Here is a 27,671-nt window from a genome sequence, read left to right on the forward strand (position 1 = left end):
GGAACCAAAATACTGGAGAAGCATGTAGCCTGGCTTAGTGAAGGATTTTTTTAGATGCAGTCACTTAAAGTAGCAGAGAGGTTGATCTGACCACCCTCATACTCCTTCTAGCTGTTTCTGATGCAAGCACACTATGGGTTTGCAAGAATCAGTAGACGATGATACACAGTTCACCCACTCACACGGTATTTTTATCTCAAGAGCTGCCTATAGGTGTGCAAACAGAGTAATGAGAAACAAATGAGCTCATCTGTGTAGACGTGAGCCTTATTTTTGGCCTTACTCAGCCTGACTCAACAAATACAGCAGGACAGGCTGAGTACACGCTGGACAGGAACAAGCTTTGCAGGAAAGCTCCTGGGGGTTCTGGTAGACAAATTTACCATGAGCCAGTCATGCATCCTCATGGCAACGAAAGCAAACAGCCTCTTGGGCTGCATTGACAGCAAGTTGAGGGAGGTGACCCTTCCCCTTTGCTCAGCTCTGGTGAGGCACATCTGGAGTGCTGTGTCCAGTGCCGGGCTGTCCAGTACAAGCGAGACATGGGCATACTGGAGTGGGTCCAGAGAAGGGCCACAAAGGTGACTGAGGGCTTGGAGCATCTCTCATATGAGGAGAGCTGGGACTGCTCAGCCTGGAGAAGAAAAGGCTCAGGCAGATAGATCTTAGTAATACGCATAGATAGGCGACGGAAGAGGCTATCTGAGTCTTCTTGGGGGTGCACAACAACAGGACAAAACGCAAAGGAGACAGGTTGCAACACAAGAAATTCCAGCTAGATACGAGGATTTTTTTTAAAACCATGAGCTAGTCAAGTACTGAAACAGGGCATAAAGGGATTGTGGGATCTCCATCCTTGGAAGCGTTCAGAATTTGACTGGTTGAGTAACCTGATCTAAGCTTGCCCCTTGAGCAGCGGAAGCATCCAGATCCAAGGCTGCACCTTGAGTACTGTGTTCAGTTTTGGGTCCCTCACTACAAGAAGGACATTGAGGTGCTCAAGCGTGTCCAAAGAAGGGCAACAAAGCCAGTGAGGGGTCTGGAGAACAAGTCTTGTGAGGAGCGGCTGAGGGAACTGGGGTTGTTCAGTCTGGAGAAGAGGAGGCTGAGGGGAGACCTTATCGCTCTCTACAACTACCTGAAAGGGGGTTGTGGCGACGAGGGTGCTGGTCTCTTCTCCCAAGTAACCAGCGATAGGACGAGAGGAAATGGCCTCATGTTGCGCCCGGGGAGGTTTAGATTGGATATTAGGAAGAATTTCTTCACCGAGAGGGTGGTCAAGCATTGGAACAGGCTGCCCGGGGAGGTGGTGGAGTCACCATCACTGGAAGTGTTCAAAAAAAGTGTAGATGTGGCACTTCAGGACATGGTTTAGGGAACATGGTGGCGCTGGATTAATGGTTGGACTTGATGATCTTGAAGGTCCTTTCCAATCTTAGTGATTCTGTGATTCTGTGACCTTCAGAGGTCACTTCCAACCCCAATTATTCTGTTATTCTGTTTGCAGAATAGAGCTGCTGATGTCAGTACTTCACAGTCTGAATTTCAAAACTGGGTACAAAATCTGCCTAAAAACAAATCTCAGAGCACTAAGACTCCAATCATTTTTCTGATACCTTATTTGCTCTGCAGTGTTTAATATGTGCTGACAGTGAAAATTCTGGAAGAAAAAGAAATGGGGGACCATAACTGTTAACTTTCAACTGCAGCATTTCATGCTTTTGAAAGCTTCCTCACATAGTTTTAAATGTCCTTTTGATATACATTAACAGCAAAAAGAAAAAACAATGAAAGGCCAAAAGAAAAAGGCTAAAGTATTTACAGTTAAAAAAACTATCCATCACAATCTAAATTATTCTTATATTACACTTTTCAGCTTAATTCTAAAATCTATGTGGAGTATTGACTTCATTGTGTATCTGAACACATTTCTGAGCGCTGAACAAACTGTAAGTAATAGCTGTGAGATCAGCCATGGCTGAACAAATCACAATCTGCTTCTCTAGTAATAGGTGTTAGCGTCTGAAGAAGCAAAAAGAACAAATATAATGGCTGAACAAATAACGTATGTTTTTGTGAAATCCTTGAAATTATTTTCCATGTTATTCTTCAAATCTGACCACAATTTCATCATTTTGTTACACTTCACTCTTGCTTGAAAGTTAGCAAACAAAGAAATAACAAAAGAAATCTATGAACTGTATTTACTGACGGTAAAAAATTCCAACTAACTAAATGAAAGTAAAACTTAGAAGAGAGTGATATCACGTTTCTCTAAATGTGTGTGTTTTGCTACATATTTTTAGTCCTGTTTCCTAAGGAAATCATATCTGTGCTACTGAGCTGTCAGTGGGTGTCTATCAATTTTCCAGTAAAATATTTTTTAAGACATTTGGAAATTTCAACTATATTGAAAGGAAGACAATGCCTCTAAGACATCATCTGAGACATCTAGGACATTTAAGACATCTAAGACACGAAGTCTGTACAGTCCTTATTAATACTGGCTGCTGGGTGAAAAACAGAGACCTGTATGTTGTTGCCACCAAAGGGACAAGAAGCACCCAGACCCTACACCTCCTGTCTCACAGCTACTAGTCCACACATGGGCACTACCTGGTCAGTCAGCTTGCACGTATTTCTTGATCAGCCATAGTATGTGCTGCTTCCTGCATGCTCAGTACTTTTTTAGGACGAAGATTTTTATGGTGCTGGTAGTAGTGGTGGTCTAAGAGAAAAACAAAGCCCACAAAAACCCAGAGGGTATCAGTCCTCACTTCTTACTGTTTTAGTAATTCTAAACACTGCTTCATTCTGCTATATGTAGCTTCTGGATCGCTTCAGGTTGTACTGGTACAAATTAAGCAATGAATAAATACTAAAGATAATAAAGTAATATGAGGAGAAAGATAATAATAATGAAAAAACAAACATTTATTAAACTAGGAAGCCTGACTTGGGTTTTCATAAGTTCATCTTAAGTAGGTATCTGGTAGTAATTTTGTTTGGGCTTTCTCAGTAGTAAATAAAAACACATTTCTTTTGTAGACATATTTATTTTGAAACATGAGTTCTGTATTTCAAATAGATTTTCAGTAAATATATAGTAAGATTAAAGTAATGATTTTCTGATTTTGGTAGATACATCGTTTATCCTTAGGCTGATTTGACTTCTGATTTTCGGTAAATAGGCCAGAAATGCAAATAGAAACACTATTTTAGAGTGCAGGAAGAAAAATAAAATGAAAAGAAGGAGTAAGAAAAGAAAGAAAAATCCTAGTGAAAAGTGAGAGAAACACATAGGCCTGGTTCTCGCTGTGCCACATGCAGTAAATGATTACTTTGACCTGGACTGTTCAGATCCTAGTTGGTAGGAAATGGAAATAACTACGTTACAATGTGTTTCGAGTATTCATTGCGTCTTAAGCAGAAAGTTCTTTGCATTAAATTCAGGGGAGCACTTTAGAAACACAACTTGGAAAAGAGACGCACAAGCAGAGAATTTTCCACCTCTCCCGCCAGCTTTCATCCTTTGATTCAAACAGAATAGTTTTGTGCTTCTAAAAGACCACCTGCTGAAAGTGTTGCGGTTCACAGAAAAAAAGGATTGTTGATAAACAAGGACATAACGGTCCTTGACAGAAGAGTATGAATCCCTAGAAATGCATTCTGCTATAGAAGCTATATCTGTTATATTAAACTGTGGAGATGTCTTTTTATCTTTCTGTGTCTTTGTTTTAGCTCCTTTTTTCTCTCTTGTCCTGGTAAGCCGGAAAGGTAATGGTAAAAACAATCTCTAATTTCATGCATGTAGGAAAATGCGGCTTTGTCTCTGTTTCTAGTCATCTATGCACTACGAATAAAGACTATCATAGTTAATTTTTTTAATTGAAAACGTGGCATATTTTTATCATGGCTGTGTATGAACAGATGAAACAAAGGGCCGGGTCAGTAAACTGGGGAGACCATCAGATTTAGTGAGATCACTTATGAGGTTCTGGAAAACATTCTGTTAAGCATAAAAAGTCCTCCATAACTGTTATGAGTAGATGTGCTTTCTCCAAAATTGAAACACACTTTGTGGAAGTTCTGGAGGAAGCTGACATGAAATAGATCATAGAATCATAGAATTATAGAATGTCTTGAGATGGAAGGAACCATAAAGATCATCTATTTCCAAACCCCCTGCCGTGGGCAGGGAACCCTTCCATCTGCATTTTACTGCTCCTGTGCAGTGCTAAAACACACTGTTTCGGGGTTATTTCTGGGGGTGTGCAGCAGTGGCCATGCCAAAAATTGCTTCCCCTTGTGTCAAGGACTGCGGAGCTGCCCAAAGCACCAGCGCTGCCAAGGCTGCCCTGAGAGGCCACAGTGACGGAGCAGTCCATGCTCAGAGCCACACCATCCCCAGCCATACACCAGGTCTACGCTGGTAAATTAAAATGCCTCAGGATCTGCTTGCCCTCCCCAAAGGCAAATCATGTGCACCACTTAAATCACAGAATCACTAAGGTTGGAAAGGACCTTCAAGAAAGTGGGTAAGTAAAGAGAATATACCAAAAGTCTTGATGTCTGTGGTCTATTTTTCAGAGCCTGGGGTTGCAGGATGAAAAGCTCTGCCAGAGGTGTGTAAAGGAGGAGTTTCACTCACTCGTAACAAAAAGGTTTTCCTGGTTATGGCAGTTGTCAGATATTAAGGAGGTAGGGTGTTCTATCACCATCCTGAGAATAAAGTTAAAAAAGCTAAAATTATCTTGGTACATTTAAGTTACAGCAGATTCTCGAGGGTAGGTGGAGATCTACTGACTCAGGTAGGCTGAAGACACTGTCTGTCTTACTGATGAATCGAAGCAACAATTCTGTGACCCTGCAGAAAACAATGTCTAGCTCCAGTGTTGTGCTTGAAAAGGGCTTTGAATCTTAGAATCATTTAGCTTGGAAAGGACCTTTAAGATCATAGAGTCCAACCATTAAGCTAGCACTGCCAAGTCCAGCACTAAACCATGTCCCTGAGCACCCATCTATACATCTTTAAATATGTCCAGGGATGGTGACTCCAGCACTTCCCTGGGCAGCCTGTTCCAATGCCTGACCACCCTCTCGGTGAAGAAATTTTTCCTAATATCCAACATAAATCTACCCTGGTGCAACTTGAGGCCATTTTCTCTTGTTCTATCACTTGTTACTTGGGAGAAGAGACCGACGCACCTCGCTACAACCTCCTTTCAGGTAGTTGTAGAGAGCGGTGTCTCACCTCAGCCTCCTTTTCTCCAGATCAAACAACCCCAGTTCCCTCAGCCGCTCCTCATAAGACTTGTGCTCCAGACCCCTCACCAGCTTCACTGCCCTTCTCTGGACACGCTCCAGCACCTCAACATCCTTCTTGTAGTGAGGGGCCCAAAACTGAACACAATATTCAAGGTGTGGCCTCACCAGTGCCGAGTACAGGGGCACAATCACTTCCCTACTCCTGCTGGCCACACTATTCCTGATACAGGCCAGGATGCTGTTGGCCTTCTTGGCCACCTGGGCACACTGCTGGCTCATGTTCAGCTGCCTGTCAATCAGTAGCCCCAGGTCCTTTTCTGCCAGGCAGCTCTCCAGCCATTCCTCCCCAAGCCTGTAGCGTTGCATGGGGTTGTTGTGGCCGAAGTGCAGGACCCGGGACTTGGCCTTATTAAACCTCATACAGTTGACCTCAGACCATCGATCCAGCCTGTCCAGATCCCTCTGCAGAGCCCTCCTACCCTCCAGCAGATCAACACTCCCACCCAACTTGGTGTCATCTGCAAACTTACTGAGGGAGCACTCGATCCCCTCATCCAGATCATCTATAAAGATATTAAACAGAACTGGCCCCAACACTGAGACCTGGGGAACACTGCTTGTGACCGGCCACCAGCTGGATTTAACTCTATATACCACAACTCTTTGGGCTTGGCCATCCAGACAGTTTTTTATCCAGCAAAGAATATGCCTGTCCAAGCCATGAGCCGCCAGTTTCTCCAGGGGAAGACTGTGGGAAACAGTGTCAAAGGCTTTACTAAGGTATGGGTAGACAACATCCACAGCCTCTTCCTCATCCAATCAGTGGGTCACCTTGTCATGGAAGGAGATCAGGTTGGTCAAGTAGGACCTGCCTTCCATAAACCCATGCTGACTGGGCCCGATCACCTGGTTGTCCTGTACGTGCAATGTGATGGCACTCAACATGATCTGCTCCATAACCTTCCCCAGCACTGAGGTCAGGCTGACAGGCCTGTAGTTCCCCGGATCCTCCTTATGGCCTTTCTTGTAGATGGGCATCACTTTTGCAAACCTCCAGTCAACTGGGACCTCCTCGGTTAGCCAGGACTGCTGATAAATGATTGAAAGTGGCTTGCTGAGCACTTCTGCCTGCTCCCTCAGTACCCATGTGTGGATCCCATACAGCCCCATAGACTTGTGTGTGTCTAAGTGGTGTAGCAGGTCACTAACCATTTCCCCTTGGATCATGGGGGCTTTGTTCTGCTCCTGGTCCCCATCTTCCAGTTCAGGGGGCTGGGTACGCAGAGAACAAATGGTCTTACTTTGAAAGACTGAGTCAAAGAAGGCATTAAGTACCTCAACTTTTGCCTCATCCTTTGTCACTATGTTTTCCTTACATCCAATAAAGGATGGAGATTCTCCTTAGCCCTCCTTTTGTTGCCAATGTATTTATAGAAACATTTTTTATTGTCTTTTGCAGCAGTAGCCAGATTAAGTTCTAGCTGGGCTTTGGCCCTTCTAATTTTCTCCCTGCATAACCTCACAACACCCCTCTAGTCCTCCTGAGTGGCCTGCTCCTTCTTCCAAAGGTCATAAAGTCTCCTTTTTTTCCTGAGTACCAGCCAAAGCTCTCTGTTCAGCCAGACCAGTCATCTTTCCCACTGGCTCATCTTTTTGGCACATAGGGATGGCCTGTTCCTACGCCTTTAAGATTTCCTTCTTGGAGAATGTCCAGCCTTCCTGGACTCCTTGGCCCTTCAGGACTGCCTCCCAAGGGACTCTGTCAACCGGGCTTCTAAAGAGGCCAAAGTCTGCCCTCTGGAAGCCCAAGGTAGCAGTTCTGCCTTCCTTACTTCTCCAAGAATTGAAAAATCTTACTGTTTCGTGATTGCTACGCCCAAGACAGCCTCCAACCATCACATCACCCACAAGTCCTGCTCTGTTCCCAAAAAACAGGTCCAGCGGGGAGCCTTCGCTACTTGGCTCACTCACCAGCTGTGTCAGGAAGTGATCTTCCACACACTCCAGGAACCTCCCAGACCGTTTCGTCTCTGCTGTATTGTATTTCCAGCAGACATTTGGTAAATGGAAGTCCCCCACAAGAACAAGGGCTAGCAATTGTGAGACTTCGCCCAGTTGCTTGTAGAGTATTTCATCTGCCTCTTCGTCCTGGTTGGGTTGTCTGTAACAGACTCCCACCATGATATCTGCCTTGTTGGCCTTCCCCCTGATTCTTACCCATAAACACCCAAACCTATCATCACCATCATAAAGGTCTAGACACTCACAATACTCCCTAACACACAGGGCTACCCCATGGCCTCTCCTTCATTGCCTGTCCTTTCTGAAGGATATACAGCCATCCATTGCAGCACTCCAGTTGTGCGAGTCATCCCACCGTGTTTCTGTGATGGCAACTATAACATGGTTTTCCTGCTGCACAATGGCTTCCATCTGCTCCTGTTTGTTGCCTGTGCTGCATGCATTGGTGTAGATGCACTTCAGTTGAGCTATTGATCAGGCCACCTTTTTGGGGGGAGAAGCCCCAACTCCTACCTGACCATTCTCAGGCACTTCCATGTTTTCTAACACATCAATAACCCTTGTGTCTTTGTTGCTGCATGGATCTCCATCTCCTACCTCCACTGAAATGGCAGACCGAAGGACCTTGCTAGCACACTGCCCCTCAAACATTGGTGTGGTGCCCCAAGTGAGCCTGGTTTTCTCCCTTTCCCCCTTTAAATCTAGTTTAAAGCTCTTTCAGTGAGCCCTGCTAAATCCTGTGAAAGATCCTTTCCCCACATTGAGACGTGTACCCCGTCTGTTGCCAGCAGGCCTGGTGTCGTGTAAACTGACCCATGATCAAAAACCCCAAAATTCTGCCAGTGACACCAGGCTCAGAGCCAGGAATTGATCTGCTGGCACTTCCTGTTTCTTCCCTTCTCTGCAACTGGAAGGATAGAGGAGAACACTACTTGTGCTCCTGATCCCTTAACCAGTCATCCCAAATCCCTGAAGTCTCTCTTGATTACCCTCGGATTTCTTGTAGCAACTTCATTGCTACTTACCTGAAAAATCAATAATGAATAATCTGATCGCTGTACCAGGGTAGGACATTTTCTCTTCACATCTTTAACCCAGGCCCCAGGAAGGCAGCAGACTTCCCTAAGAAGCAGGTCTGGCCTCCATATTGGGCCTTCTGTTCCCTTCAGAAGGGAGTCTCCCATGACAATGACTCCTCTTTTTTTCTTTATGGAAGCAGTTTTGACGTAGGGCGTAGGCCGACTTAACCTCGACAACACCTCCAATCTAGATGAACCATCGTCCTCATCATTGTTCGGTTCCACTTGCAGGACCTCATACCTGTTATGCAAGGGCACCTGCGAAGGTGGGGTAGTCACAAAGGAGACGTGTCTGATGCGCTGAGCAGGAACTTGTTGCCATTGCCCCCCGTCCCTTAAGTCACTGTGTTCAGCCAAGCAGAGAGAAGACAGGGAATCCTCCATATCATGCGTCCTGTCTGCCTGTTGGGCCTGGCTCAGGGAAGCCAGAGTGGGATTCCAGCAGTCTCTCTCTCTTGCATTCCCTGATACTCCTTAATCTACTCACCTCCTCCCGGAGCTCTGTCGCAAGCAGAGGAGTTCTTCTACCTGGTGCACCTCCCACAGCTGTGCTGCCCTACCCTCAGAAAAGGTTTCAGATCCTACCTAAGGTTATGCCAACACTTACAAGACTGTAACAGTTTTCTTAATAAAGCTATGCTCCTCTTCTTTGGTCATGCTCACCCACACAAGACCTTAGAGTCTCCAGTAACAACTGGAGAAATTTGGATGTGATTGAAAATGTTTTGCTTGGTTTCTGTATTAGTGCCAATTGGCATGGCTGAAACTAGATTTGAAGGGGGGAGGGGATAAAACCAGGCTTGCTAGAGATAAGCCTGGGGGCAGCACACCAATGTTTGAGGGATAGTGTGCTAGTGAGGTCCTTCAATTGGCCATCTCAGTGTCCAACCGCTCTGTGAATTCTGTGATTCTATGATTCTACACACACCAAGGCACATGGAGAGGAGAAAATGAGAAAAATTAATGAACTAAGAAAAATAGAGGAGACAAAATTAAATAGATTTTTGATGACATTAAAGTTGCACAAGAAGTGAGGAAACAGCAAGGTGCTGATTTTCCTTCTCAGCTGGGAGAAGACAGGGAGCAGAAGACACTAGGTCAGATAAATGGGCATCAGGTATGGGCTGGGGAGCAGTGCACGAGGTCACTTTTTGAACACAGACAGTGAAAAAGTCTCCAGTCTTCACGGCTTGAGGTCCACCGTCATGAGAAGCGTGAATGTGTATAATATATAAGGGTAGTCACTTGAAAAGAAACCGCCAAGCCCACAAGCCAGTCTCTCTCCCTTCATTAGCACAGATTTAAGGGCAAAGCACTTTGAGTTACGGTCTCATTACTGAGATTTAATTACTTTTCCTAAATGTTCTGCAGAACATTTACTTGTACATTGCAAAGTATTACAGTATAGTCACAACTTAGACTCTCAATTACAGGAGAACTAGGCAGGAAAGAAGTTGAGTTAATTAGAGTCACTGAAGCTTAATCAATTCCTCTGTGTATGCAAAGATGAGCATGCCAACTTTTAGTCCATTTGTGAAGCCACCTTACCTGTCTGCTACAGGTTATTAAAGCCTTCATGCAAAGGGAAAAATTCAACGACTCATATTTTAACTCAACTGTTATTCTGCATTTTCTAAATTGGGCTAGTCTCTTTTTGCTTCAATACCATTGTTGGCATACTAAATGTTTTTGTGTCCAAGACTGTTTCTGACTACCCATCCTTAAGCAGCACCTGATCTCTGAAGGCAAAGTTTTGTCATTTTGGAACCCCAACCAGCACCCCAGACCTATTTGTAGGTCAGCCTGTCTAGAAAGACCAGGACCTTCACAATGGAGAGTAAAGCTGCAGCTCTTCTGCATACTTTGTCTAACCTGCCTATAACGACATTCCTGGTTGTACAATGACCTGCCTTTGGAAAGATGGAGAGGATCTCCAGGCATGTGGGGGAAGAATAGAATTTACATGATCTGGAAAAATTACATAAATATTCTGAAATGTATGAATTAAATTTAATTAGGACAAATGTAAATATACATATTTTTATATATATGGGCAGTCGTTACTGAGAAAAGAAAAAACCCACATGCCCAAAAAACAATTTATTACCCTTCATTAGCATATATTTAAGGGCAAAGGCTTCACAGTTAAGTGTGAATAAACACCAGCATAAGTACAGAAGAGCTCATTTCCTGGGTAAAATTCATCCCACCCAAAATTAGAAAGTAGCCAGATGAATCACTTCCTAAAAGTGCTTGTATGACTGGCTAAGATACAGGTATGTTGCAAGTAAGGTGTTAACTCCTACCCGCAACTCTCCCGCTGCAATTAATGGAAAGAGGACTCAATTAGCTTTCGAGCTTGCCCTGCAGAGGTGTCAGCCAAACTCACCGTGTCTGATTCAGTCTGTTGGGGCCAGGCACTGCGTTTTTATGATTTAGCATGCCTGCATTAAGTACCTATTTTAGGCATGCAAAATCAAGACCTGTATGAAGTCAGAGGAGGTCAAAACCTAATCACATTAAAATCAATATTCAATTCAGTTCTGCATGACCTGAACAAAGAGCACAGATTATGTTCCTAAAAAGGAACTGACTATGCAGGTGCCAATCTGGAAGGAAAATAGAAGCAGCTCCTGGAAGCAAATATAATGTAAATGTGAGATCAGCTGAGATCCAAACGCGCACTGGATGACTTCATTTTGCTTTGAAACTCAGTGGATACTCAGTAGATACACCTACGCAGAATGGTGGGTGTACTTCAAGACTTGCAATAATATAGCATACTTTTTCTAAGTCACATTTACATGCTGTGTGTCGTGGTTTAGCCACAGCCAGCAACTAAGCACCACGCAGCCGCTAGCTCACCTCCTCCCCGAGGTGGGACGGGGGAGAGAATCAGGAAAAAGCATTGTGGGTTGAGATAAAGAGTTTAACAGGACAGCAAAAGAAGAGGGAACAGCAATGATAACAATAATAACAATATTACTGATAAAGGAATATACAAGAACAAGTGATGCACAACGCAACAATTGCTCACCACCCGGTGATCAATAGCCCGTCCCCGAGCAGCGATTCCCGCTCCCCGGCCAACGCCAGTTTCTATACTGAGCATGACATTATACGGTAGGGAATAACCCTCTGGCCAGGCTGGGTCAGCTGTCCTGGCCGTGCCCCCTCCCAGCTTCTTGTGCACCTCCCCGCTGGCAGAGCACAGGAAGCTGAAAAGTCCTTGATTTAGTATAAGCACTACAACTACTTCGCAACAACCAAAAATATCAGTGTTATCAACATTATTCTCATACCAAATCCAAAACACAGCACTATACCAGCCACCAAGAGGAAAAAACTCTACCCCACCTGAAACCAGGACAACGTATAAAAGAAATCAGGTACATACACATGTGCGCACACACAGAGCCGAGAAAGAAGTTATTTTACTAAATGTATTTTAAAAGACCCTCGAATGGGTGTTCTGTTTTACTGCAACATAGGCTGAGCTGGGGGAGGATTTACTTATAAACTATAGAAAGCATGTGTTAAAAGATAACGTCATTCGGAATCAAAAAAATGGCCAAATGAGTATCTATAGCAATATGGCATCACCTCTTCTCCTCTTGGCGATAGTCATAGAAAAAGTCCTTGTTACATCAGCCATATTATTAATTCTAAGTTTCCCTCTTTATCTTCTGCCAGTGAAAGCAAAATTGACACATATATCCTTCTACGAGCACTATTTCATGCATTACTGTATCACCAATGACATTTCATATTTCTAGGACTTCAGTAGCAGATGCATCATGAACGTTTTTGCGACAAAATCTTCGAAATTCTCTAATGCGCTAGCGAAGAGAAGCAGCGTGGCGGCGGAGGATCTAGCACCAGCAGATGGCATTCATTCCCTGCAATTCCTGCAGCAGCAGCAGGTACTGAACGCTGCGCTTGCATCACATCAGCGCAGTATGTGGGATCGTGCGAGAAGCACAGAGTTAACCCTGAGTTATTTTCCCGTCATCTGACAAAATGCTCCTTTCAAAGCATTACTTTATTTTTAAGAAAATTTCGTCATTTAAGAAAGAGCTCATACATAAGCACCGTATAGAGATAGATTTACCACAGCAGAGCAGCAGGATTTCATATTCACTTTACACACCGGTATAGGTACTACCCAGGGCAAGCCAATCTGTCTGGCCTAGTATTTTCTTTATGTAATAGCAGCTTTGCATGAATAACTTATGGAAGAACCTGACCTTCCTTCCCAGTTCAATAGCACCTTTATTCTACTGTTCTTCATGTTCATAAATGCTCTGCTAAAGTAATAGAACTATCAGTTTAAATATGTGTAATAATATTTTTAAAGCATTTTATGGCTAGAAATACATATGGCGAATAGAAAGTTAACACTGGATTCAAATAAGCTTTTTTTTCCTCAAAAAAACCTGAGCTTTACCACCATGAAGGTATGGCCTGAGGGCGTTTTGGTAATTAAACGACACCATGTTGTTCCACCAGCCCTAAGACGCTGACGCAAGACGTATCAGGCATGGAGGTGTGGGATGCGGGGCCAAACGTGCAGCCGCCCTGACTGCTGGCACCCTTTGCCCACCGACCCGCTGAGTAGGAAAGGGGGGGATTGCTGCGCTGCTCAGCTGGCTAAGACAAGAATTTTACAGGAAAGGAAAACGGAGCGGTCAAGTGGATGTACAAATATAGGCCCACGAAGAAAAACAAAAAGAAAGAGCAAGCAATCTCACTTCCATCGAGCAAATAAATGAAACGCAGTGCACAATGGTATCTCATCTGGAGTTCCAGTAATGTGCTCACAGTGACATTAAAAGCAAGCATTACCTGTTCTAAGAGATTTTGAAGCCTCTCTATTTCACAGTCTATTACAAATTTCTTTTCTTGCCTTCGGTCCAGGTCTTCTAAAAGCCGCCTGTAGCTGGCATCATTAAAATTCTCCACGCAGATGGCACTGACTTGCCAGCTATTTTGTCCTGCTTTTTCCATAATAGCTTGAAGTATTGAATAACCTAAAAGAAAAGGATACAATGCAGTAGTAACACAACCATTGCATTTTTTAAATAGGAATTGTCCTTAATCAATATTATGTATCCTGATATCTGCTCCTGCAGGGAAGGGAATTAGAGAGTGTTTGTATCCCTACCTATGCTGCTAGCCACGATCAGCGCACAATATGCAATTAATGAACGTTACAATTGCTGCAATCAGAATCCTTGGAATGATTCTCAGCATTATGGATAATCCTCATATGATTTATACACACGAACTCTTCTAGTCAAGTATTCAGCTTCTCAGATTGGTTTTGTACAGGTTTCTAAATCCAGGCATTTCATGACACAGCAAAGAAAAAATCTGAGCCTACCCATTCACCACAAGTATTTGTACACTACAAAAGCAGTATGCTAGACATTTAAATGCTTTGCTTTTTTTGTTGTTGGGTTTTTTTTGTCAACATTTACGCAAGTTTTTAATGCATCTTAATAAGAATACATTTTTTCATTTATTTATACATATATATATGCCAGTATAGATGTGTGAATAGAAATGGTACTGATCTATTTCAGAGATCCTATACAGCTTTAATCAATGTATGCAAAGCGATTAGAGGTCAATGAATGATGGGCACCATAGAAGCATTAATTATTACTGCTGGCAGGATTATTTCTCTTTGTCATTGTGAGCATTTGATGCCCCCTTTGTCGTCTTTGAGCCCACCCACCGAAGGGCAAGGCAGCGTCCTCTCTGAGGTCTCCACCTGAACCCACAGGGCTCCCTGCCCGCAGTCTCAGTGTCCCCTGGCCCACCAGCCCTTTGCCTTCTTCCCTCTCCTGATTTTTTCTCACTGGGGATGTGCAGTACAGAGGCAGGAGGGGAGCTTGTGACATATGTTAGGACAGCTTGCAAGTCCAGCCTTGACTTGTCCAACCAATTCCTGAAGTACAAAGCGTGCATTATTCCATCTTTTACCTAGAGTAAATGGTGGATTTGTTTAAAGCCATAAAGATTGCACACCTCAGATCCAGAGTTAATGTTGAAGACAGACAAAAAGGACAGGTATGTCTGTCAATAACATACTGGTACAAATTACACAATTCAGAGAAAGTCCTCCCATCTAGAACCACAACACAACATATTGTGGCTTTTTACTCGTTATCTGGCTGAATTTTCCCCACTGGCTTTAAAGGAAAGATTTCACCTCTTGAAAACTATCCTTAGTGATGCGGCTACACAGTGGTGGCTCCTTTCTCTCAAGAAGGTCCCATGCCTGAGTGCAGTGACCTCCAGCTGTCATTTTAACGCACTTGAAGATGCCACTGCATGACAGATTCGCTGTAAAAAGCACTATCAGATGTTCCCACAGATTGCAAGAGGAATCTTTGTAAGCTACATTCCAGAAAGAGTGCTTTTGAGTGTGCTGTCACTAACTAATTATCAGAAGACCTACAAAACCACTAAAACCTGTGTTTGCCTCCAGTAAAATAAAAGTAGACAATAGTTTTATGAGAATATGAAGATTTTAGGACACATGAGAAACTAATTCTCTTGCAAATACAGGCGTAGCAGTTTTTCTACTGGCTTCTATGACATGTATGGTCCTTGAAATATTAACTTAAAACCTGTATCTTCTTATCATTATGACATTACATACCCACACTCCGAAATTAACATTTTTTTTTCTCTAATTCAGATGACATACTTAAGAGAAAAATACAAACATTTATAATGAAAACATAAAATGCGTTACATATTTTATCATATAAATGAGATTTATTTTATGAAACTGTATTTTATCTTAGGAAATGAATTAAAATACTTGATTTATTGAGTATTAAAACATTTCTGTACTCAGCATATATATTTAACCTGATGACTTTTTTTTTTCACAGAACCATACAGATTTCCTGTTAATTGCTGCATAATTACTCTGCTTTTCCTGTTGCCATATTCAATCTCCTTTTCGCCTGCAATTATCTCTGCAAATCATGACGAGTTTCTTTCCCAAACATTGTATTTCTTGCTTCATTTCCTATTCATTTCCATATATAGACATACATTAAAACTGCTCCAGTGCTACAGGGGTTCCTGCTTCATTTACACTGTAACTTTGACTTGGTCTTTGCTACAAAGGCAGTCAACATTTACTTAATTCAGCTCCCTGACACAAATTAACATTTTCTTTGATCCACTATGAACGGTGTTTGAAATAGCAATTGACACTCCTCATTCCTTTCTTATTTCGCTTGGACAACTTTACTAAGATGTGTTTTGATCAAACTGGGAATTTATCCCAGCATAAAGCATGACACGTATCAGACAAACAGACAGAAAAGCTCCTCTTCTACCTTGGATCAAGGTTTGACTTGCCACGTTTCATTAGCAATTGCCTTCATTTAGGCATTTGAAGCTTCTGTAGCTTCTTGTCAGTAGCTGGCACTCGGGTGTGGGTTTTCATGTTAGTACGTCTTTCACATGCAGCGTAATAGAGCTAAATGGCAGTAACTGGATATGGTGCAACACCTCCATCAGAAGAATTCAGAATTCCTGTGCTAGTAATCAGTAGCACAGTCACCTATTCAGTGTGCAGGAACAATTTTTAACATAACAGACTGGCAAGGGTGGAGTTTACACAGAATAATTAAAGGCATTCATAGGCTCAGTCAGAACAAAAATTAGACACACTGAGGAGAATGCTTATTTGTCCAAAACAATTGGCTACATCAAACAGGGGGAAAAAAATAGTTGTATGTAGTGCTACAAACATTTTCTAAGGCAAAAAACCTGAAATTAACCTGGCATAATTCTCAGAAACTGAGTGCAGCATCTCTTTTTAGACCAAATTCTTAAACTTCAGAAAGATGTTTACCCAAGTAAAGACAGCAGACATGAATCTTCTAGCTGTCATCTAAAAGGTATTTATTTTCTGGTTATCTGCTGTTTATCCTCAGATATGCTACAGACAGAAGAATGATTCATTTCTGGAATACATTCTGTCCCATGTATTGTGGAATATTATTTGTTGCATGAAAGCAAACTAAAAAAAAACAGGCTAACTCACATCAGCTGAGCTACACCATCAATGTTTTTCAAAACAACATTATTTAAAAAAATGTTTACAACTACGCCAATAAATAAAAGTAAGGTAAGGTCTCACAAGTGTATACAGTAACCCTTCCTCACCAACTAAGTCAGCCTTCCCAGAATTGTTTCTTGTTTGTTTGTTTGTTTTTTGTTTTTTGTTTTTTAATTAGCAAATCTATGAACAAGATAAAACACCAATACAACTGCCTGGAAACACAGATGAAGTCTTTCCCAAAAGTGAGGATGCTATGTGCAAGTATGGCTTCTTTTTCCTCTTTATGGGACTATGATTCGGGGGAACTTTCCTCAAATGACTTCTGATGAGAAGTCTGACAACTGCTTATTGTAGGTCATTGCTCAATGTCAATAATATTGACAACTGCTTAAGAACCAGTAATACCAATTCCACCTGAATATACTGGAACCAAACCAGAGATGGTGAAAGTCTGCAAATATTTTATTTTCTTGATCTCTTCTCTGCTTGCTTTTCTGTTCTTTAGTTAGGTGGAATTGTGATGATTTAACATACTTCTATTTTTTTGGCAAAAAGGTACCACACAGTCACCATGGTGGGCAAAAAAAACCAAAACCCAAACATGCAAATGAAGAGTTACTCTACTCCTTTCCTGTAAAACCAGAGCTAGAGATGCCTACTGCAGAAAATCTAGGTATTGGGCTTGATACTACAGCTAAGTACTTTACAAAAAAAAGCTCGTATTTTTTTTTAACCTTGCTTCCCTCATTCCAAACTCATTTTTCCATTGTAAAATGCATCATCTACCAAAAAACAATGCCAGATGTGTACCTGGTCTTATATCTGTTTAGAGATTACAACTTCTTCAGAGAGACTTCAATATTTTCTAAAGGCAAAGGGTGTAAAACACTCTAGCAATTTGCATAGAATCATAGAATAGTTTGGGTTGGAAGGGACCTCTAAAGGTCATCTAATCCAACCCCCTTGCAATAAGCAGGGACATCCTCAACTAGAGCAGGTTGCGCAGAGCCCTGTCCAACCTCACCTGGAATGTTTCCAGGGATGGGGCATCTACCACCTCTCTGGGCAACCTGTGACAGTGTTTCACCACCCTCATTGGAAAAAAAAGTCTTCCTTATATGGAGTATAAATTTACCCTCTTTTAGTTTAAAGCCATTACCTCTTGTCCTATTGCTACAGGCCCTGCTAAAAAGTCTGTCCCCATCTTTCTTATAGGCCCCCTTCAAGTACTGGAAGGCTGCAATAAGGTCTCCCCGGAGCCTTCTCTTCTCCAGGCTGAACAACCCCAACTCTCTCAGCCTGTCCTCATAGGAGAGGTGTTCCATCCCTCTGATCATTTTGGTGGCTCTCCCCTGGTCTTGATCCAACAGGTCCATGTCTTTCCTGTGCTGAAGGCCCCAGAGCTGGACGCACGACTCCAGGTGGGGTCTCAACAGAGCGGAGTAGAGGGGCAGAATCACCTCCCTCGACCTGCTGGCCACACTTCTTGTAATGCAGCCCATGATACAGTTGGCTTTCTGGGTTGCAAGAGCACATTGCCAGCTCATGTTAAGCTTCTGATTAACCAACACCACAAAGACCTTCTTGGCAGGGTGGCTCTGAATACATTCTCCGCCCAGCCTGTATTTGTGCTTGGGATTGCCCTGACCCATGTACAGGACCTTGCCCTTGGCCTTTTTGATCTTCATGAGTTTCACACAGGCCCACCCTTCAAGCTTGTCAAGGTCCCTCTGCATGGCATTTCATCCCTCAGGCATGTCAACCACTCAGCTTGGTGTCATCAGCAAACTTGCTGAGGGTGCACTCAATCCTACTGTCCATGTCACCGACAAAGATGTTAAATAGCACCCATCCCAATACCAACCCCTGAGGAAACGCCACTTGTCACTGGTCTCCACTTGGACATTTAGACATTGACTGCAACTCTTTGAGTGCAACCATCCAGCCAATTCCTTATTCATTGAGTGGTCCATCCATCAAATCCATATCTCTCCATTTTAAAGACAAGGAGGTCGCGCGGAACGATGTCACATGCTTTGCACAAGTCCAGGTAGATGACCATCAGTTCCTCTTCCCTTATCCACCAATGCTGTAACCTCATTGTAGAAGGCCATCAAATTTGTCAGGCACTTAGTAAAGCCTTGTTGGCTGTCACCAACCACCTCCTTATTTTCCATGTGCCATAGCATAGTTTCCTGGAGGATCTGCTCCATGATCTTGCTGGGCACAGAGGTAAGACTGATGGGCCTGTAGTTCCCTGGGTCTTCCTTTTTTCCCTTTTTAAAAATGGGGGTTATGTTTCCCCTTTTCCAGTCAGTGGGAACTTCACTGGACTGCCACAACTTCTCAAAAACAATGGGTAGTGGCTTAGCAACTTCCTCTGCCAGTTTCCTCAGGACCTGCACATGCATCTCATCAGGTCCCATGCACTTGCGCACTTTCTGGTTCCTTAGATGGTCTCAATCCTGATCTTCTCCTACAGTGGGCAGTTCATTCTCACAGTCCCTGCCTTTGCCTTCTGCAACTTGGGCAGTGTGGCTTGAGCACTTGCTGGTGAACACTGAAGCAAAAAAGTAGTTGAGTACCTCAGCCTTCTCCTGGTTACTTCCCTGAGAAACCAGGTCTCCTGTTTCCTTCTGGAGAGGACCCACATTTTCCCTCGTCTTCCTTTTATCACCAACATACATACAGAAGCTTTTCTTGTTGCCCTTGGTGTCCCTGGCCAGATTTAATTCTATCAGGACTTTAGTTTTCCTAACCTGATCCCTGGCTGCTCAGACAATTTCTCTGTATTCCTCCCAGTCTACCTGTCCTTGCTTTCACCCTCTGTAGGCTTTCTTTTTGTATCTGAGTTTGTCCATGAGACCCTTCTTTATCCATGCAGGCCTCCTGTCATTTTTGCCCGACTTCCTCTTTGTTGGGATGCATTGCTCCTGAGATTGGAGGAGCTGATCTTTGAATATTAACCAGCTTTCTTGGGCCCCTCTTTCCTCCAGGGCCTTATCCCATGGTACTCTACCAAGCAGATCCCTGAAGAGTCTGCTCTACTGAAGTCCAGGGTAGTGAGCTTGCTGTGCACCGTTCCTCACTGCCCTAAGGATCTTGAACTCCACCATTTCATGGTCACTGCAGCCAAACCTGCCCTTGAGTTTAACATTCCCCACCAGCCCCTCCTTGTTCATGAGAACCAGGTCCAGCATAGCACTTCTCCTCGTTGGCTCCTCTATCACTTGGAGAAGGAAGTTATCATTAATGCATTCCAGGAACCTCCTCAATATCTTATGCCCAACAGATATGCGGGTGGCTCAAGTCCACCATGAGTACCAGGGCTTGTGAATGTGAGGCTGCTCCTATCTATCTATAGAGAGCTTCACCTGCTTAGTCTCCCTGGTCAGGTGGCCTGTAGCAGACCCCCATTATAATGTCATCTGTCCTTGCCCTTCCTTTAATCCTGACCCATAAGCTCTCGGGCGGCTCCTCATCCATCCCCAGGCAGAGCTCCATGCACTCCAGCTCGTCATTGACATAGAGGGTTACACGTCCTCCTTGTCTCCCCTACCTGTCCTTCCTAAAGAGCCTGTACGTTTCCATTCCAACTCTCCAGTCATAGGATCCATCCCACTGTGTCTCTGTGATGCCAAGAAGATCATAGCCCTGCAGGTGTGTGTACGTCTCTTAACTCCTCTTGTTTATTCCCCATGTTACATGTGTTTGCACAGAGGCATTTAAGGTGGGCCCCTGATGAAGCTGACTTACTGGCTGGAGTGGCTGGAATTCCTTTGTGGTGCTCTTCAGGTGCCCCCCTGCTGACCTGCAGTCCTTCTCCAGGCTCTAGGCATCTATTGCTAGATATTGCACTGGCATCAAGCTGGTAGGAGTGGGATGGATTGAGGTTTCCCCTGCCCCCAGCAACTTTAGTTTAAAGCCCTCTTCACCAGCTTGGCAAGCCTATGACCAAAGATGCTCTTCCCCTTCTCTGACAGATGGAAAACATCAGCTCCCAGTAGACCAGACTTCTCAAAATGAGTCCCATGGTCTAAGTAGCCAAACCCCTGGTTGTGGCACCAGTCCTGTAACCATTTGTTGATTCACCAGATTTGACCGGCCCTTTCAAACCCCTACCCTGTGACTGGGAGGACTGATGAAAAAACTACCTGTGCTCCAGGGTCCCTTATGCTGGAGCTATTTTATGAAAGCTACTTCCATCTATTGGAATTCATATTAGGATCAGTAGAAGAAATAAATTTGTTATAAATCCAACACACAGCAGAAGTGAAGAATAAATGATCAAATCATTTGGTATGGATAAGCCAACATATTTGACATTCAGGATTGGATTCATGTCACAACTCTAGCTGTCTATAAAGTAGTTGTCTAAGTTAATCATCCAGGCTTTCACAGGAGAGACATGTCCCATAAAAAGCATTTTTTTGTGTCCTTAGATATCTATCTCAGAGGTGATTTTCTCTTTCCCCAATGAATACTGAAGGAGTCTAGACATGAGCCTTAGTGAAAATACCTGCCATTTATCTAGCCAAATCTTGGTGAGATGAATCCAGACACTACAGTGATGAAAACCACAGAAGAAATTTACAGTGTGAGTGATGCATGATTGTATATTCAACCAATAACTACAGACACTCAAACTCAAACATGTTTTAGTTTTCCTCATTATGATTGATACTTTTTTATTAATATATGGTTTTCTTTTAAATTTTTGGTCAATATAGAGCTTCCAGAACTCAAACACAACCAGTAAGATTTATAAGGTCTATCACATAACCTTTAACATATGACATATGCCCCATTTTCTATGCATTAGGAGTTGGAGCCAGAATCTACAATAAAAAGTACATTCAAATCGGTCAATTTAGATGACAGAGTGAAAGCTAGAACTACAAGTGTGTTCTGAGTCCTTCTTGGGCCTAATTCACAGAAATGACACATAGATTGGAAAATAAGACAGGGAGCTCAAGAAATAATCCCATCTATTCCTCTCTATCCCTTCATGCCCCAAGACAGCTAAATTATATTTAAATCATTCTAGACAGATAACTTTATCCTTAAAAATCTCTAAAGCGGATTCTGTAACTTCCTAGGTAATATATTCGTTCCTTAATTACCCTTAACATCAGATGTTTCCTAAAATCTAACCTAAGTCTCCCCTGGCACAATTTAAAGCCACTCATTCTTGTCCTGTCTCTAGTAGACCTGGAGAAGAGTTTGTTCCCTTCTTCTTTAAAGCAATATTTTACATAACTGAAGACTGCTGTTTCATTTCTTTTCTGCACTTCTCTTGCTCAAATATGATTCTTTCAGGTTTTCCTTGTGGAACACCTTTTAGTCTAGTTTCTGACAATTTTCCTTGCTTTCCTGTGGATCTGTTGCAGTTGATCCAAGTCTTTCCTGAAGTGGACTGGTGAAAATGTGATGTATTTTTAAAATGTATTCCAAAGTACACAGTCCTTTCAATTTTTTATCGTCTACAACTTTAACAAACGTATTCTATATTTCTTCATCCAAGTCATTAACAAAGATACTGGGAAAAACTGCAACCAGAATGAATCACTTATTGACAGTGAACCTCATATACTTCTTTCTGAGTTCAAGTATGTGACCGGTGTTTTACATATATTCTAGAAATTTAATCAATACAAAATTTCTTCAACTCATTCAGCAAAATTTTATGCAAACTATGTAAAGAATCCTACTACAATGAGATGCTTGTTTTTTTCCCCAGTGTCTACAAAAACCTGAGATTTTGTAATAGAAGAAAATTTGCTTTCTCTCACATGATTGTTCCTGAAAAATCAATGTTTGGGTTTACTCAGCCTTACAAATTCTATGTACTTTCAAATATATCTGTTATGATGTAGGCTGTGAATTAAGTCACCTATACTGTCAATGACCAGGGTAATTTTCATAGAATCCTTTACTTGCCCCTTGTCCTATCACAACAGGCCTTACTAAAAAGTCTGTCCTCAGTTTTATTACAGATGGTTCTGAAACAAAACTGAGGAAATAATGGATCCAGTTTAGCCATCTCCTCTATTGCTCTTTTGCATCAAAGGTTTCAGAATAATTGATGATAAATTACCTTTATGATTTGAATTTATGTTTCTCGCCTCCCTGAGATCTATGAGCTTGAACATTTTCTCAGTGTTGTGAGACACCTCCAAAACAAGCCCTAGCAGTGGTTTATGGTCAGACTTTCTGTCCTTCTCTCCTGTGCAACTTCATCTGCATTACTTCATAATCCTTCTTTCCTGAGAAGGACATAAAGCTACAAGCAAATGCTGTCAATATATTGCAACCATGATGTTTATATAAAAAAACCCAACAGTCTTAAGTGGAACAACAGTGTGTAGGTTATGTGCTTTAGCAAGCATATGGGAGGAGGTTTGGCTTACTCCACAACAGGAATTCATGATCAAAGACTCAGGCTATGTCAGGTCCCATTTATGCTACACGCACTCTGCAGCAAGATTTTTCCCCTTCTTTGCATTTCAGAGTCTGCAGCCTTCATATGAAATACACTGTAAACGCCCCTCATCAAAATGTCAAGTGATAAAGATGAGCAGAAACAAGAGGGACTGAAGAAAAGCCCTGGTTCTGAAGGCAGTCTGTTGGTTTTGCTCATGCTTTCACAGTTCTCAGACACCATTACCCTTTCCACTTCACCAAATGCCTTCAAACTAACGTCAAAGTCCAGTAACTGTTCTTATGACAAGCATCCATACAGAGGAATACATCCAAGCATACTTACAGATATAAGCCAAAGGTACATTTATGTACTTTGTTAGCATTTTATATTTTCTTTGCTTTTATTTGTCTATTATTTAGATATACCAAAGGCTTCAGCTAGAACTGGCTCAGGTAAGAAGTCTTTGGCTCCTCTGAAGTTTACAAGCAGCACTGAAGCCACATTCTTAGCAAATTTTAGCAAATTCTTACTAGAGAACTGTGAACGCTAGATCAGAAACTGTACGTAATTACACTGTTATCAGAACCTCACAAACTATTACCTTAAAAAAACAGCAATTAAGCCACTGAGTGGGAAAAAAGTAGGTGCTAGGCCAGCATTTTTCAGTAACTATAGAGGCTGAATATCCAGTTACCTGATATGTTATCTTGGGTCTATCATTAGGGCTAATGTGTATCAGTATTTTTCAAAAAGGAGAGAAAACGGGAAAACAAACTTATTTTGGAAGTAAATACAGTACATTCAAATATTTAACTTATTACCTTTTTTCCTTGTTCTGCTATTATTGCTATTAATTTGACAAATATCCAGCTCAGTTGTAAATACTCCTTGCTTTTATACATTATAGCTTAAACTTTTCTTCTTTAGCGCAATGCCCTAAAGCCAAAATTCATTTCACTATAACCTGTAGTCTGTAATGTTGATACTAATAAATTATCTTTCTCTACACAATATTTTAATTGTGTAAATCTGTTTTCCAGAAATTGCTAGCTTCCCAACAACTTACCTCTCTGATATACAACTGTATGTAGACCTTTGTGTAAACAACATCCAAAAGAACCATGTCAAAGAATATTAAGGCTGCAAGCTAAAGCACTCAAGAGCTGCTGTACCTTAAAATTAACAGTAGCCTAATATATTCTAATTAATGCATTATGGTGCTGTCTTTAATTATGTTGTCGCAAATTGTTTTTCCCCACAAGGTATCTGCCCCAGTCCCATGCATAAGATAACTGTGCCCTAGAACAGAACTGACTCTGGGTACTAAATGAGGATGTTGATGTCAGAACTTCTGCCTCTTTTCTATAGGGATTTGTTAGAAAACTAGTCTTTTACTATAAAATATCTGAAAATCTCTGCCTATTGTCATTAGTGCAGTGTCATTTCTATTACATACATGAAAAAAAATGCAAGAACAACCCTCAGACAGAAAACAACTGGCATTCACACTAAGAAGCATGCATTTTAAGAGAGTCACAATGTTAATTCTATCTCTATGCATATGTGGCCATGTCCATATTTATTGGTGGCTACACAGCAGATAATTTATAGGACCTTAATCTTTCTATAAGTTCTACTTGCAGACTCCAGGCACATTATTTCTGATTTTGAATTTCAGTTGTGTTAAGATCTTCAGAAAAATGTAACATCTCCTGGGAAGAGATGCTTTAAAATTTGGATGCTATGACTGTAATATGGTTACTTTTTGACTGAAATGAGTCTGAAATAAGTCTCACTATTTCTTTTAAACTGAGACACAAACCACAAATTTATTAAAAGTTGATCCCCCGCCCCCGCAACAAACCACTAACAATTTGGAGATGAACATAAAGATCGATGATTTTCTTCCAGTTCCTAAAACTAAATCACTGTTCTTCTGATGTAAACCAGAAATAAGACCTGATTTGTTCTTTTTGGACAACAATTTGGGAAACACCTGAAGATTTCATATAGTAGCTTTTATTGAAGTGTAATGACATTGAATAATCTTGCACCTCCCAGTCCCTTCAGTTGAGGGACTATAAGTATCACTCACAAAATAATCCTGAAAATATCTTAGAATTTTAGTTTCTTAAAAAGAACAAAATCCTACATGAAATAAAAAGTGAGAAAACGTTTTAATAAGACCTTCTAAATGTTCCAAGACGTTACAAGCATACATACGTATATGTACATACAAGTAAATACATATATATATATGTACATATATAAATACCTTACATGAACCTGTGCAAAACAGCATGTTACTATCTCATCTCTGTGCCTGGGAAGACCATCGCGTAGATCCACATAGAAGTCATGCTAAGGCACATGGAGGACAGGGAGGTGATTTGAGACAGCCAGCATGGCTTCACAAGGGCAAGTCCTGCCTGACCAACTTAGTGGCCTTCTAGGATGCAGTGACCACATCAGTGGACAAGGGAAGAGCTAGGGACGTCATCTATCTGGACTTCTGTAAGGCCTCTGACATGGTCCCCCACACGATCCTTCTCTCTCAATTGGAGAGATACAGATTTGATGGGTGGACTGTTGGGTAGATGAGGAATTGGCTGGATGGTCATTTCCAGAGGGTAGTGGTCAATAGCTCAATATCCAGATGGAGACTGGTGATGTCACTCAGGGGTCCGTATTGGGACCAGGACTCTTCATCAATGACAGAGAGAGTGGGATCGAGTGCACCCACAGCAAGTTTGCAGACAACATCAAGATGAGTGGTGCTGTTGACATGCCTGAGGGATGGCATGCCATCCAGAGGGACCTGGACAAGCTTGAGAGGTAGGCCCGTGTGAACCTCGTGAGGTTCAACAAGGCCAAGTGCAGGGTCCTGCACCTCAATTGGGGAAATCCTCAGCATCAATACAGGCTGGAGGATGAAGGGATGGAGAGCAGCCCTGCCGAGAAGGACTCTAGGGTACTGGTGGATGAAAAGCTGGACATGAGCCGACAATGTGCACTCATAGCCCAGAAGGCCAACTGTCTCCTGGGCTGCATGCAATGAAGCGTGGCCAGCAGGTCAAGGGAGGGGATTCCTCCCCTCTACTGTGCTCTGGTGAGACCCCACCTGGTGTCCTGCACCCAGCTCTGGAGCCCTCAGCACAGGAAAGACATGGATCCTGTTGGATCAAGACCAGGGGAGAGCCACAAAAATGATCAGAGGGATGGAACACCTCTCCTATGAGGACAGACTGAGAGAATTGGGGTTGTTTGGCCTGGAGAAGAGAAGTCTCTGGGGAGACCTTCTTGCAGCCTTCCAGTACATAAAGGGGGCTTATAAGAAAGATGAGGACAGACTTGTTGGCAGGGTCTGATGCCACAGGACAAGAGGTAATGGCTTTAAACTAAGGAGGGTAAATTTACAGTGCATATAAAGAAGAAATTTTTTTTCCAATGAGGGTGGTGAAACCCTGGCACAGGTTACCCAGAGAGGTGGTAGATGCCCCATCCCTGGAAACATTCCAGGTGAGGTTGGAGAGGGCTCTGAGCAACCTTCTCTAGTTGAAGATGTCCCTGCTCATTGCAGGGGGGTTGGACTAGATGACCTTTAGAGGTCTCTTCCAACCCGTATTACTCTATGATTCATAGAAGTGACAGAACTTTTAAAGGAGGCAAATGAATGAATAGATATTGTTTCAGCTGCTTCCACCCTCTTCTCCCTCTTCTCACCCTCCTCTCAAAAGAACTGAATGGGCAAAAGGCACTTAATAGCCTTGCCTCATTTGAGTTCTGCACAAACATTGCTGTCACAGGCATAGTTATGCAGAAATTATCTTTTCCAGTAATGCTGTAAGACAGCTACTGTAACATCTATATACTTGAATAGAGAAACTGCTAAGAGGAAGGCTACAAAGATATGCTCTTCATACAGGACACTGGACTACTCCTATATGACTAAATGTTTTTTTGTTGCCAAGATTAAAAAAAAAAATGCTAAAATATTTGACAGAGTTCGAAGAAGCAAATCAGAATGATTTGAGGCCAATATATAAAACATGCCTTGGAGTAAGAGACTTACGGGAGAATTTATCACAACTGAAAATGAGGTCACTAAGTCTGAGCTAGTAACTCCAGTCTTCTGCAGGCAGTGGCGGGAAACAGGCACCCTCTGAGAAAAAAAACACTTGTAAAACCTCTTATCATCTATCTATCTCATGTATTTTCAGGAAGAGAAAAAATTGCCCCATGTTTAACATGAAAAATCCCAATATTATTATTTCTCAGGTTCAATGCCATGAACACTATTAACACAGTTTTGTGCATATGTAAAAACACAGGACTAAAAGCAGCCTGAAATACTAGCAAAGTATCAGTTTCCTACTCACATTTGTTTTAATTTAAGTTCTTTTATTTTGCATCTACATTTTAAATATGAAGACACAACTTTTCATTTAAGTAGAATTAAAAGTTAGGTTACTTTTTTTCTTCCTTTGTGGAAGATGGGCGGCTACACGTAGGTTTCCTTTGATTATTCTGGTGAAGGGATTTGCATACAATTACAGAGACAATTTCAGTTCCTAGCAGGAACAAACACAGGATGAAGTAAGTACTCACCATATGATTAGACTAATTTATTATGTCCCACTGAGGCAAGCTATATTCCAAGAAGTAATCATAAACTCATGTTCAAAGCTCTGGTAGAATGAATATATTTAACAACTCAATTGAAATTTCAGCTGTAGGAACCAACATTTAGTGGGAAATATGGAAATGGGCAAGGTATAATGAA

General features: G+C 42.2%; 1 protein-coding gene across 3 annotated transcripts in view; it reads right to left on the reverse strand.

Annotated features, from left to right (window-relative positions):
* Positions 1–27,671, reverse strand: part of GRIA4 (glutamate ionotropic receptor AMPA type subunit 4) — a gene marked incomplete at its 3' end in the record, with an annotated part of 250,182 nt that overhangs the window by 90,155 nt on the left and 132,356 nt on the right. For all 3 annotated transcript variants that reach the window (XM_082009469.1, XM_082009470.1, XM_082009471.1), the window contains exon 4: positions 13,215–13,399. In XM_082009469.1, the coding sequence (XP_081865595.1) occupies positions 13,215–13,399 (185 nt within the window). The remainder of the gene's footprint in view (positions 1–13,214; positions 13,400–27,671) is intronic.

Source organism: Phaethon aethereus (assembly GCF_964289735.1).
Source record: "Phaethon aethereus genome assembly, chromosome: 1".
NCBI classification, from domain to species: domain Eukaryota; kingdom Metazoa; phylum Chordata; class Aves; order Phaethontiformes; family Phaethontidae; genus Phaethon; species Phaethon aethereus.